We start from the raw sequence: 14,025 nt of genomic DNA, 5'->3' as shown, positions 1-14,025 counted from the left end.
CAAGAGAGAAATCCTATTATCCTCTCAAGTAGCTGTTCTTTTTTCTTCCTTGCCATCAACTTCTTAAAAGGGTACACAGTGTTGACATTGCTGTTCCTTCATTTACTACTACTTAATCTCTGGACATCTACTAAAGCTGTTCACCCCAAGAGCCTCCTATGCACAAACTTCAGTGCTTTTTCTTTTTTTCTTTTTTTTTAATGTTTATTTATTTTGAGAGAAAGAGAGAGAGAGAGAGAGACAGAGTGTGTGTGTGTGCACGTGCGTGTGTGTATGGGTGCAGGCACAACCTGGGAAGGGGCAGAGAGAGAGGGGAAGAGAGAAAATCCCAAGCAGGCTCCACGCTTCAGCGCAGAGCCCAATGCAGGGCTCGATCTCACAAACCAAAATCAAGAGTCAAAAAAACCTGAGCCAAAATCAAGAGTCGGATGCTTAACCGACTAAGCCACCAAGACGCCCCCCAGTGTTGTTTCTCAATCTGACATTTCTTTTCAACACTGTATGTTACATCTTCCACCTTAAAATTATCCTTTCCTTTTTTTTTTTTTTTTTTTTTGGTGCTCCTTCTACCTTCCTGATCATTTCCTGTCTCCCTTTTTCGCCCTTCCTTCCATCTAAAGGTAGACATTTCCATAAGACACACTTCCCTTCTACTTATATACTCTCCCTCATAATAATCTAATCTACTTGCACAACTTTAATTTCAATGCAACAAACATTTATTAAGCATGTATTATATGCCAGGCATTGTTCTAAACGCTAGAAAAGTGGCTCTCAGCTCAGGTTTCATATCAGATTCACGTGGAGAGTACTAGCATGAAGACTGCTGGGTTCCATGACCAGAAACTGTAATTTAAGCAGTCTGACACACAGTTTAGGGATGCATAGTTTTTTATTTATTTTTCAATATATGAAATTTATTGTCAAATTGGTTTCCATACAACACCCAGTGCTCATCCCAAAAGGTGCCCTCCTCAATACCCATCACCCACCCTCCCCTCCCTCCCATCCCCCATCAACCCTCAGTTTGTTCTCAGTTTTCAAGAGTCTCTTATGCTTTGGCTCTCTCCCACTCTAACCTCTCTCTATTTTTTTTTTCTTCCCCTCCCCCATGGGTTTCTGTTAAGTTTCTCAGGATCCACATAAGAGTGAAAACATATGGTATCTGTCTTTCTCTGTATGGCTTATTTCACTTAGCATAACACTCTCCAGTTCCATCCACGTTGCTACAAAGGGCCATATTTCATTCTTTCTCATTGCCACGTAGTACTCCATTGTGTATATAAACCACAATTTCTTTATCCATTCATCAGTTGACGGACATTTAGGTTTTTCATAATTTGGCTATTGTTGAGAGTGCTGCTATAAACATTGGGGTACAAGTGCCCCTATGCATCAGTACTCCTGTAAGGGATTGCATCGTTTCTTAAAGTTCCACAGATGATTCTGTTGTTGCACAGCCAAATCTAAATACTGTTTTCCATTTTATATGTGTCTCAGCATGACAGACAAGATGCTTAATGATCTCACCTTTATCTTACCAGCCTCTTCCTCCACGACACTAAACACCCTGTCTCCCTCACATTTCAATAATACTCAATGACTTATAATTGCCTGAACATGCTAGATGTCTCAGTCTGGTATCTTTGCACATGCTGTCAACCCCACCATCACTGGTGTTCCTGCCATATACTTATCTCTGTTGCTTGTCTGTTTTCTGTTCATTTCTTCAAAACTGAGTTTAAACAAATCTGAAATATTACTGACACCTTATAGATCTCAACAAGCCCAGCATAATAATGATTAAAGCTCCTGTATTAGAAATAATGTTAACTTGGCACAATGTTTGGCTAGCCACTAATATATCCTATTGGTAAAAAGGACTCACTAAAGTAATGCTATAAGATGATCAGTTTACCTTTTAGAAAGATCCCAATGGCCATGTGGAGCTTATACTGAAAGGGGAAAGAGGCTGGAGAAGAACTAAAATACTCTTGCCAAATCCAAATAAAATATAAAAGCAAGAACAATAGCAGTAGCAAAGGAAAAAAAGGAATGGATTCAAGAATTATTTGGGTATACTGGGGCACCTGGGTGGCTAAGTCAGTTAAGCATCTGACTTCAGCTCAGGTCATGATCTCAGGCTTGTGGGTTCAAGTCCTGCATCGGAGTCTGTGCTGACAGCTCAGAGCCTGGAGCCTGCTTCGGATTCTGTGTCTCCCTCTCTCTTGGCCCCTCCCCTGCTCGTGCTCTCTCTCTTTCTATCTCTTTCAAAAATAAACATTTTTTAAAAATTTAAGAATTATTGGGGTATAGCATCAATAAGAATACCTAACTAGGTGTTAGGGGTAGGGGTAGAGGGGTAGAGGAGAGAGGAATCTCATAGAACACCCATATTTCTGGCTTAGAAGACCAGAGAAATGGGAATACCATTAATTAAGTTAGATCAAGAGAGAGGTTGTGACCTATGAGAAAAGGGCTAAAGCCAGGAAGCTTTGTAGAAAATTAACAATTAGGAGGCATGTGGAAAAAGCCAAGCCTACTCAAGCACCTGACAGGGTAGAGTCAGAAAGGAGAATTGGGAGAGAATGTTACTAAAATATAAGGTGTAGTTTCAAGAATGAGTGAAAAGTCAACAGTGTCAAATTTTGCTCATCAGGAGGTCACTGGTAAGTTTTCTAAGTGTAGTTTCAGAAAAGTGGTAGAAGCAAAAGCCAACTGCAATAGATTGAAGAGTGAATGGAACTACCGGTCGACAGTAGCAGGAACATTTGTTTATTTCTATTCTCTACCAAAAATCACACGAAAATGACAACAAAATAATAAAAGAAACATAAAGACATAAGAACAAAGAAAACGAAAGAGGAGGACCTAACAGATACAGACGTCAAAAAATTTTGGGAAATAGAAAATGGATGGTCAAGAAGTAACTCAGAAACCAAAGAGCCTATGGTATGGAAAGCCTCTTAGAAACAAGCATGATTCTATGGGAATGCAAGCTGGTGTGGCCACTCTGGAAAACAGTATGGAGGTTCCTCAGAAAACTAAAAATAGAACTACCCTACGACCCAGCAATTGCACCGCTAGGTATTTACCCAAGGGATACTGGTATGCTGTTTCGAAGGGACACACGCACCCCAATGTTTATAGCAGCACTATCAACAATAGCCAAAGTATGGAAAGAGCCCAAATGTCCATCGATGGATGAATGGATACAGAAGATGTAGTATATATACACAATGGAGTATTACTCACCAATCAAAAAGAATGAAATCTTGCCATTTGCAACTACTTGGATGGAACTAGACGGTATTATGCTAAGTGAAATTAGTCAATCAGAGAAAGACAAATATGACTTCACTCTTATGAGGACTTTAAGAGACAAAACAGATGAACATAAGGGAAGGGAAACAAAAATAATATAAAAACAGGGAGGGGGACAAAACAGAAGAGACTCATAAATATGGAGAACAAACTGAGGGTTACTGGAGGGGGTGTGGGGGGGGGATGGGCTAAATGGGTAAGGGGCACTAAGGAATCTACTCCTGAAATCATTGTTGCACTATATGCTAACTAATTTGGATGTAAATTAAAAAATAAATTAAATTAAAAATTAGAAAAAAAAGAAACAAGCATGATTCTATGTTAGCACTCTGGAAAAACTCAGGAATTAAGAATTGTCCAGTATATTTCTCTTAGCAAGGGTGGAGACAGAGCTAAAAACCAAATAAAATCTATAGTTTACTTAAAAGTACTGTACCAATGTTAACTACTTAATTTTAATAAAAATAGGGTTGCTAGAAAAAATACAAGATGCCCATTTAAATTTTCCATTTCAGGCAAACACAAGTAATTTTTTATATAAGTATGTCTAATGCAGTATTTGCAGTATTTAATTTTTATATGAAAAATTATTGTTTACCTGAAATTCAAAACTAACTGGGCAACACGTATTTTTATTTGCTACATCTGACAACTCTAGATAAATGTACTATGGTTATGAAAAATATTAATAGTAGGGGAAGGTAAGTGAAGGACACACAAGAATTCTCTGCTGTTTTTGTAACTCTTCTGTAAATCAAAAATTATTTCAAAATAAAAAGCTAAAAAAATTAAGCTAAAAGATTTTTAGTGACATGAGAAAATGTTGTTCTATGGAAAAAAGCAAAAAATAGAGCCGTGCATTAAGATATAATCTACTTAAGTATTTTTTAAAGAAATTTATCCTTAAGGGGTAAAATTCACAAAAAGAAATATTAAATACTGACAGAAATTATCACTGGACAATCATATTCTGGATTCTTTCTATTTCTTCATACTTTTTGGATTTCTAACTTTTCTATAATAAGCATATATCTAATAATTTTAAAGTTTTAAGTAGTAAATGCAAACTTCATTTGTAAATTTATGTTCACAGGAAGAAAGGAGGGGGAAAATGTATGCATTACACTAGAAGTAATAAAAATAATAAACACTGCCAAGTGGCTGTCCTGAGCCCTACTTACAAATATTCATAATTTCATTTCTACAGTTAGCTACATTTATGGAATAAAGTCTGGAGATTATAATACATACAAAGACAGTTCCTGTTTTCTGAATGGAAAGAGTGGGTGGGAAATAGAGCAAACTATTGCCTTCAGAAAGAGTACCAAGTTGCAGATCTCATAATGACCTTCTCTGTCTACTCACTTCTGAGGCACCATGGCAACTGGGAACCTCAGAATATCAAGGAAGGAACATTGAGAGTAAAGGGTTTGGAAAATGCTGGGGGCAGGGAGAAAGCTCAGGGAAGCTGAATGAGAAATGCTAAGAAAGCCAAACATAACACTCTCACAGGCTCATCTACAAATTTCCTTATTTTTGATGTTAAAGCTTGAGACAGCTGAGCCAAAGATAGGAAGGAAAAATGAAATTTCCTGCCCTCTCAATAATGGTTATTCTCAACATCTAAATTATAATATTGACAGTATATGTGTACTATAATTAAAGTCTTTCAATCTAAATATCCAAGTTTTAAACCCAACATGCAAAAGCCTTAAAAAGGTTTTTCTAGTCAAAAATTTTATTTTACAAAAGGACTCTTTCATAATAAATATTACATAGTATGGAACATTTTACTTTTCCAAAAGCTTCTGCAGATACTATTTAATTTTACCTCCATTACTAGATTTAAGTGAAATCGCTTCAAACTCAAGAGTTTATTTTTTTTATTATTTTTTATTTTTTTCAATCTCAGGAGTTTCAAGTGAGAGACTAATAGGAAAGAGAATCTCTTTCCAGGTCAAATACAAACATATACCCCTAAAACTTAAAAGTTCTGTCCTTAATAGCTTTTGATCAAATCACACCATATTTTATAATGTCCACTTTCATTTTGATTATAAAATTCATTAAAATATTAGTGCAACAAAAAACTGTTTTGCTACAAGTGCTATAGCTATAAAAAGTATAGAGTAGCAAATTATCCTTTGTTTTTCCTTCCATTTCTCTCTACACCACCAAACTATTACCAGTAGCCATATACCTTCATGATTTGCTAATAAGGTCATTTTAAACAAGTCACTAGACACTGTCACAAAAAAAAAAGTGGGGTGGAGGGGATATGAAAGTTTAAGAAATTTAAGAGATACAATACACAGCGTGTGGTCTTGGATTGAATATGAGTTTGGATTAACCAGCATTTTGGAGTCAACTGCACAAACTAGAATTCGGTATGTATGTATAGTAAATGAAATGAAAATTTACTGAAATAGAAAAGCAGGAATTCTGGGGGCACCTGGGTGGCTCAGTCGGTTAAACATCAGACTTCGGTTCAGGTCATGATGTTGTGGTTCATGGGTTCAAGCCCCACATTGGGCTCTGTACTGACACCTCCAAGCCTGGAGCCTGCTTCGGAGTCTGTGTCCCCTTCTCTCTTCTGCCCCTCCCCCGCTCACACTCTGTCTCTCAAAAATAAAAATTTTTAATTTAAAAAAAATTTTTAAAAAAAAGAGAAGAAAAGTGGGAATACATACATCCCATACAGCTCTAGGATAATTTTTTTTTAATTCCATTTTAATTTAATGTATAGTATTATATTAGTTTCAGGTGTATAATTCTCAACAATTCTATACATTCTATACACCTATAAAACTCAACAATTCTATACATCACTCAGTGCTCATCACGGTAAGTGTGCTCCTAATCCCCTTCGCCTATTTCATCCAACCCTCCACCCACCTCCCTCTTTGGTGTTTTTTTAAAAGTCTATCACCACGAGGGGCACCAGAGTGGCTCAGTGGATTGAGTGTCCGACTTCGGCTCAGGTCATGGTCTCTCAGTTTGTGAGTTCAAGTCTCGCATCGGGCTCTGTGCTGACAGCTCAGAGCCTGGAGCTTGCTTCGGATTCTGTGTCTCCCTCTCTCTCTGCCTCTCCCCTACTTGTGCTCTGTCTCTCTCTCTCTCAAAAATAAATAAACATTAAAAAAAAATTTTTTGTTAAGTCTTAATCCCCAACACAGTATTTTATCCGTTTGCATTCTAGTATCATTGGACAAACGTTACAGATTATTTCTAATTACAAAACAGCTTCAAAACTCTCCACAGAGATTCTTCTGAATAATCAAAAACACCTCATCGTCAATCACATAACTGAATTCTAAATTTTCTAAGATATTGACAAAGTACTTTCTAGACCAGAAAGGAGACAGTAATGCAACTTACCTTCAAGGAGCCTTTTCTGAGTGAACTTAATCTCTCTCGCCTACCAAAGCAGCAACCACTGTCTTAAACCCAGCAATAGAACATCATATGATGGATTTATATACACACAAATAACAGCAATTACAGACTGTTCTCAAATGGAGTCACCAACAACATGCTTGCCAAGCACAAAATGTTGGATGTTTGATTCTTTGGGCATTTAAAAAGTTTAAGGGAAAACTGAGATGGAGTTTCAAACACTGTTAACATGAATTACAGGATAAAAAAGGTTTAAAGAAATCACACTACCCTAAGAGCGATCCAGTTGGGGAGCTCACCTGTTTCCAACTGGACTTCAACCAAGAATTCAGTATACTAGTTGATAAAATTGATTACTATCTTTGGTTGATAGCATGACTGTGGGGTGATCTGGATTTATTTACACTGCAATGCAAATATTCAGAACAATCTGAACTCAAGTGGCATCCCATGAGGAACAGACATCAATATCCATGCAACTAGATAATTCTATTATATGCCACTAAATCATACAAAAGTTATCAAAATTAAGACACCCACATTCAGTCTTCAACGGTCTTTCTTCTCAAATATTCAATTAAATATTAAGGTTAATTAATTAAATAAGGTTCAGAAATAAATCAACCTAGCTGATACATCAATCCCTAACTGATCTTCTTTAAAAATAAAAAGCCAGGGCACCTGGGTGGCTTAGTCGGTTAGGCATCCAACTCTTGATTTTAGCTCAGGTCATGATCTCATGGTGGTGAGATTGAGCCCTGTGTTGGGTTCTGTGCTGTTGCGTGGAGCCTGCTTGAGATTCTCTCTCCCCCCTCTCTGTGCCCCTCCCCCGCCCACACTGGCTCCAAATTAATTAATTAATAAAGCCAAACAACAGTTGTTTACAATAAGACATATATTCCCATCAAGCTGTAACTTTCTTAGGGTATTATTTTCAAATGTTTGGGTCATAAAGCTTAGAAAGTGATCCATCTACTCTTTCAGTGCTGCTCTAGAAAATATGTGATGCAAGTCATCTCCATCTCTGGAAAAGTCTATTCTGTATTAATACCTATCCACTACACCCATTAGACTTCTCAGTTAGCATCAAAAAAACCAAGCCCTAAACTTGAGAGGCCCTCTCTCATCCTATACTATGACAGTCACATTACTTGGTTTTAGATGACCTCTAGTAAACACCTTTTAGGAATGTACCTGCCCCTTTAATCTACATGGCCTGGAAAGGATTAGATTATTCACGCAGGAAGCTAATCCTAAACTCAACCAGTCTCTAACTCTGGGTTCAAAGAGTGAAAAAGAGTTTTTGAACCAATACCTTCATGTTCATGGATGAGGAAAATGAGTCCAAAGAGGTAACATGTATTCTCTGTGGTCACATACCTAATTGGTGGCAGATGCAAGAACAAAGTTCTCTCTAAAATCAAGTGAATTTGACTCAATTTAAATTAACCCCAAGGACACCATATCCACAAATGACTTACAAAATGTATCAATGGAAAAGCTGTGTTCTATTTTGGAACATTAGCTAGCTGAGAAGCAAGTGGGAACTGGCACTGTCTCCTTCCCAGGCTGCTGATCACACTTCAATCCACAGCTCCTCCACGAGCTATGGGCATGAGTTTTGCAACAGTAGGGCATGCAAAAAAATTTCCAGGCACTCATACCACTGACCACACAGTCTTTGTGATAAGAGCCATCAACTTTGGGAATGACTTGGCAACTGCAAGCTGCCTTGCAAATCATTGGCTGAGTTTCCTATAATGGTATTTATCTTACCATTGCCAAATTCACAATTTCCTAATCCAACGAATGGATATTCTGTTTCACATGGTCTCAAATTGGACAAATTTCTCAAGGTGCTATGTGGCTTTAAGGATTTAGATTTAACCCAGTCTTTCTCAACAGGAGCATTATGACATTTTGAGGACAATTCTTGGCTATGTGAGATTATCCAGTACATTGAAGAAGGCTTAGAATCATTGGTCCTCTGACCTTTAAATGCAAGGGTACAGTAGTAGTCCCCCCCTTATCTGTGGTTTCATGTTCCAAGGTTTCAGTTATCCACAGTCAACCACCAACCGGAAGCAGATGATCCTTCTTCTGACAATATTGTGAGAAGGTAAACAGTAGCCTAAAGTTATGTCACAATGCCTATATCATTCACCTCACTTTAGCTCATCATGTAGACATTTTATCATCTCACACCATCAAAACAAGTGTGAGTACAGTACAATATATTTTGAGAGAAAGAAACCACATTCACATAACTTTTATTACAGAATATTGTTATAACTATTCTTAGTTATTACTGTTCATCTTTTACTGTGGCTAATTTATAAATTAAATTTTATCATAAGTATGTATGTATGAAAAAACATAGTTATGTGTAGTGTTCAGTACTATCTGTGGTTTCAGGCATCCACTAGGGGTCTTGGAAGGTATCTCCTGTAGATGAGGGGAACTACTGTAGTCCCACCAGTTACAACCCCCACACATTTACAAATGACCTTGAAGGGTAAGATACCACCACCAGTGTTAGCCTTTAGGTCAACCATTAATTGAACTATAAAGTAATAAAAAATGTTTACATAAAGACTTGACCTCCACCCCCCCCCCCAAAAAAACCTCAACCCCTCTTATCTGCCACTAAATACAGCACTCTATTCCTCTTTTTAGCCCAGAGATTAGATAAAATCCATTATTCATCAATTCCTTCAAAACCAACTTTGTCTGAACTAGCTATATAATTAAGACACTTTTATTGTCAGGGAAGTAGAGTAGAAAAGTTACTGAAATGCAATCAGAACACCCGACACTGAATTCCAGTTTTCTGGCTATTCACGCTTAGGCAAGTTACTTCCCCTCTTTAGGCCTCAGCTCTCTCATCTATTTAAATAAAAGGTATTAGGCTACATTATGTCTCTGGTTCATTTGCAATTCTAGGAATCCATGACATAAAACACAATTAACTTACTTAACTCTTTTCTTTTGACCTCCACATAGCTAAATGGGGGTGACCACTGACACTTAGTACCTTATCATCTTTCAGAAGCAAGGACCCTAAAGTCCCAGGAGACTAAGGCAGGACAGTCATATTCAGCCAGACCCAGTATGGGATTTTACTACACAGCCTATATCTCTAGTATATAAAAAGGGGCTTAATTATTTTAAGATCCATTAATATAAGCACCAAGATTTACTAACAGCAATAGTCACCCTAATGTTTATCTGGGCTAGACCTATAATCTCAACCCTAGCTGTACATTAGAATCACCTGGATAGCTTTAAAAAAAAATGCCCCAGCTCCAAACCAAGCCAATATCAAATGAATCAGAATCTCTGGAGCTCTGGAGATGGGACTCCTTTCTTAAGGCTCCACAAAGTGACTCTGATGTACAGTGAAAACCAAGAACCACTAATCCAGGCCCTTTAATCTAAGAAATGCAAAGCAAATGACCCAAGGGTAGTATATCACATACTGGTTGTATAATCAAACATCAATAAATAAGAATAATCCTATGTTACTACTTACTGACATTTTCAATCACATATAGAGAATTCCATTTCTATTGAAAAAGGACAAGTCTATAACAACCTTTTGTTCCTGCCACAGGTTGTTACTGAGGACTGGCCCTGCCAGAAATGGAATATACCTTTCTGACATGAAAGCAGTTCAAAGAAAAATTACTACAAACTTGCCCAATCCTGCAAAAGTCTTATCAGCCATTAAAATAGTTACAACTACAATGTTAGTCAAAGTAGTACAGAAGCCAAAATTTCTCAACCTAACTCTCACTTACTAGATGTCACTAAAAGACCCGGTATATAGACAGAACAGGAAACAGTTGAGAGGAACATTTAGGAAAAGACACTTTGAAAGCCTCCACTCCAGGCAAAATGCATTGTTTCCGTTTCTTCATCAAAGTTTTAAGTCCAGTGATACAGGAAAAGGTGGAGCAATCTTGGCTAAAATTATTCTTGCCCTTTCCAGAACAAAATCAGTGAAACCAACAGGTCAATAAGGTCAAGTAAAATTTCAGTCTTACCTCATGTGCAAGGCCAAGCCATCCTGTAGGCTGGAAATCCCCAAATCAGAGAGCGTATCTGAGCCAACAGAAGCTGGTGACAGAGAGCCTTCCTTCTCCTCCAGTAGGTCCAGCTTCACCAGGTTGCTGATTTCATCCTCTGAGTTATCTTCAGATACAGAACCAATTATGAACCGAGAGTGCTGGTTCAGCTCCAGAGGTTTGGCCAAGGGGGATGGTTCATCCATTATTCCTTCAAAATGAGCTCTCAGAGCTATGAAGAAAATGAGTGAGAAAAGCAGGTTATGGATAATAACCTATATCTGAGGATAGCCACAGGTTATTCCTAATATACTATGGCTGGCACTTGAAAGCAGGGTAGCATCTGAGCACTAGTTTCTTTGGCTCTTCTATTTCAGGGCCTTGGTTTTCTACAAGGGAGGAAAATCCAGATGTAACTATGCCTAAAAAATTAAAATTAGCTCCCTCTTCCTTAAAGAAATCTCTTTTAAAACTATAAGCCATTCCCAATCTCTTTATCAATTTGGTAATGCCCAAGAGATAATTATGAACAGTGGAGAAACCTCTGCAGTAGATGAAAGCTGCTTGTAATACTGTGATTTCGGTTGTCAGTACCGGGGAGAATGTGGTATAAGGATTTGGGGAGAGTGGCTGTCATTTCAAACTAGGTGTTTACACTAAACTACATAACTATCACCTCATTCCAAACACTACACTTTGAGAGGCTATGAATTTTACCTAAGCGTATTTTTGTTAAATATATTCACATAAAATATATTCGTATTGATATATATCCACACAGATAAATATATATAGTTTGCTTTAAAGCAAACTCCAGATGGGTATTTTTTAACTGAAAAAAAGAAATCTTTACTTCCCCTCATGAGTTTTTTCTTAAGTTACATCTGTTAAAGATTCACCCAAGCATGTCTGGTTTTGGCTCTAATGTGCTGGCATTGATAGGAAGAAAGTGAATCTACTATCAAATTCAAAATCTCTAATTAAAATAAGGGAGGTGTTGGGGCGCCTGCGTGGCTCAGTTGGTTAAGTGTCCGACTTCAGCTCAGGTCATGGTCTCTGAGTTTGTGAGTTCAAGTCTCGCATTGGGCTCTGTGCTGACAGCTCAGAGCCTGGAGGCTGCTTCAGATTCTGTGTCTCCCTCTCTCTCTGCCCGTCTCCTGCTCCTGCTCTGTCTCTTAAAAATAAATAGTAAAAAAATTAAAAAATTAAAAAAATTTAAAATAAGGGAGGTGTCATCTCAAGCATAAGTTTTCTAGATATAGGGCCTTAGTAGTCATAACTGGATATTTCCAACAGCTAGCACACTAATTAAAAGACCAAAACATGGCTGAAAGTCCACAAGAACAATAAAACTAAAACTAAACAATATTTATTCTGTCATTCATAAGATCCCATTAAAAAAAACCTTCAGAAATATACATCAACTTAGTATTGAACTGCTTATATCCTAACAATTCAGAAAACAATATTCCCAATCCTGATTTCGAGGTGCTCTAAGAGATGGTATATCAATAAATAACAAATTTATTATTAATAAATTGTTTATGTTGTAGACTACTTTGAAGTGTAAGAGTAGGTGGCAAGCAGTGTTCTTTGACATTAGGTAACAAAATATCAAGATTTTAATCTTTGGGAATCACCATTAAACCTGTTAAAATTACACGTGCACCATTATTCTTATGTAATTTGTGAATCAGAGCTTATTCATTTACAAAGACAAAACAGTATTCGTAAATGATAAAGCAGTGGTTCTCAAAAAGTGTAATTTCCAGACCAGAAGCAGCAGCATCACCTCAGAATGTGTTAAAAGTACAGATTCTTGGGCCTACCATAGAGCAACTAACTGTATCACAATCTACAGGTTGGGGCCCAGTAATCTATACTTTAACAAGTCCTAAAATTTGAGAACCACTCTGCTGGAAGAATGAAACAGTAATAACAAATTGCCAGAAATGCTAAAAATATTTCTGCTAGATATTTCTTAAAAGTGAGTTAGAGATTACGTAAGCTAACTTTTATTTTAAAAACTAGAATCAAATATAAAAATATCATGGAACAGGAAAAACTTGACATCTAAATTTACTATACATTTCTCCCTTGGAATATTAGGCTTCATTAAAATAACTGTTTTTAAATGTCTCCAAATTTTATATAGACATTCACTTCCAGAACTCTAAAAAAACTCAAATCATTCAAAAAGAGGAAAAAGGGAGAGAAGGAGAAAGTGAGGGAAGGAAGGAGAGAAAGTTCTAACAGACTGACCAGTCTGAAGAACACTAAAAGGTACAGTAACAAAAAAGGCTACTTCTTTCACATTTTAGAGCCGTAAACAATCAAGTTTAAAAAAAACAAAAACAAAAACAGGAGACCTCCCTCCCCCACCCCCACAAAATTCCAAACTCCATCTCAACTAACACAGAAAATAATGGCTGCCTTCTTCACAAGAGAAATAAGTAAGGCACTCTCCTAGTTTAGTGTGACCAAAATTAGATGACTACACAAAAAAATAAAATTCAGGATAAAGAAGCAATTCTCTGATTCCATGGGAGAAGAAGAAGACATGATTAACTAACAAATGAGAGGCTCCGTAAGGTCAACTTCAAACTTTTCCTTCCTAGCCAAGAACAGGAAGGCATCCTTCTTGAGGATTGGAAGCAGCTCAGCTGTCAGCGCTAAAGAGCCCATCCACTAACCAGCAATTCTACTGAGTGGTATTCCCAGCCACAAGCCTGCAAACCATCAGAAAAGAGAGGTCATGTATGGAAAATCACTGAGTAGCTACCCAGCCACTCTAGAAGCTACTCTACAGTCCGTCCCATTTCCGCTGATTCTAGTCCTGAATTAAAGAGAAAAGGGGATGGAATACTACCATGGTCAGACCATTCACTTCAGGTTATACCCCCAAATCTACCTATGTCCTTTCACAGAAGGCAACTTTTAACATAAAAGCTTACAGTTTAATATTTTAGCACATGAACATAAAATGTTTATGACACTGTAAACATGAAAGAGCATTATTTGTAACTGACCTCTTATAATTCTTACTGTCTGAGCAGATATCCACCTCCAAAAAGAACTAAAGAGAGAAAGACAGAGAGAGATTTGAAGTGTTTTTTTTAAGTAACCCAAATTTTAGCAATTCCTGTTTTGCTCAGCATAATACAAAACTGATAATAAAGTATCATTTTTCTAGTCAAATCTATTATTTAACTTAAAACATACAATTCAGTTGTTTATT

General features: G+C 37.1%; 1 protein-coding gene across 7 annotated transcripts in view; it reads right to left on the bottom strand.

The window, feature by feature from the left end:
- Positions 1–14,025, bottom strand: part of ACACA (acetyl-CoA carboxylase alpha) — a 277,071-nt gene that overhangs the window by 212,272 nt on the left and 50,774 nt on the right. For 3 of the 7 annotated variants that reach the window (XM_007096020.3, XM_042967664.1, XM_042967668.1), the window contains exons 2-3: positions 13,817–13,863; positions 10,767–11,019 (exon numbers count right to left, since the gene is read on the bottom strand). In XM_007096020.3, coding sequence (XP_007096082.1) covers positions 10,767–11,019; positions 13,817–13,863 — 300 coding nt within the window. Of the gene's footprint in view, positions 1–4,575; positions 4,610–10,766; positions 11,020–13,816; positions 13,864–14,025 lie in introns of those variants that run through there. The other 4 variants (XM_042967666.1, XM_042967665.1, XM_042967663.1 and 1 more) reach the window with 2 other exon arrangements.

Source organism: Panthera tigris, chromosome E1, assembly GCF_018350195.1.
Source record: "Panthera tigris isolate Pti1 chromosome E1, P.tigris_Pti1_mat1.1, whole genome shotgun sequence".
NCBI classification, from domain to species: Eukaryota; Metazoa; Chordata; class Mammalia; order Carnivora; family Felidae; genus Panthera; species Panthera tigris.
Note: the sequence above shows the minus strand (reverse complement) of the source record. Positions and strands in the feature narration are given on the sequence as shown.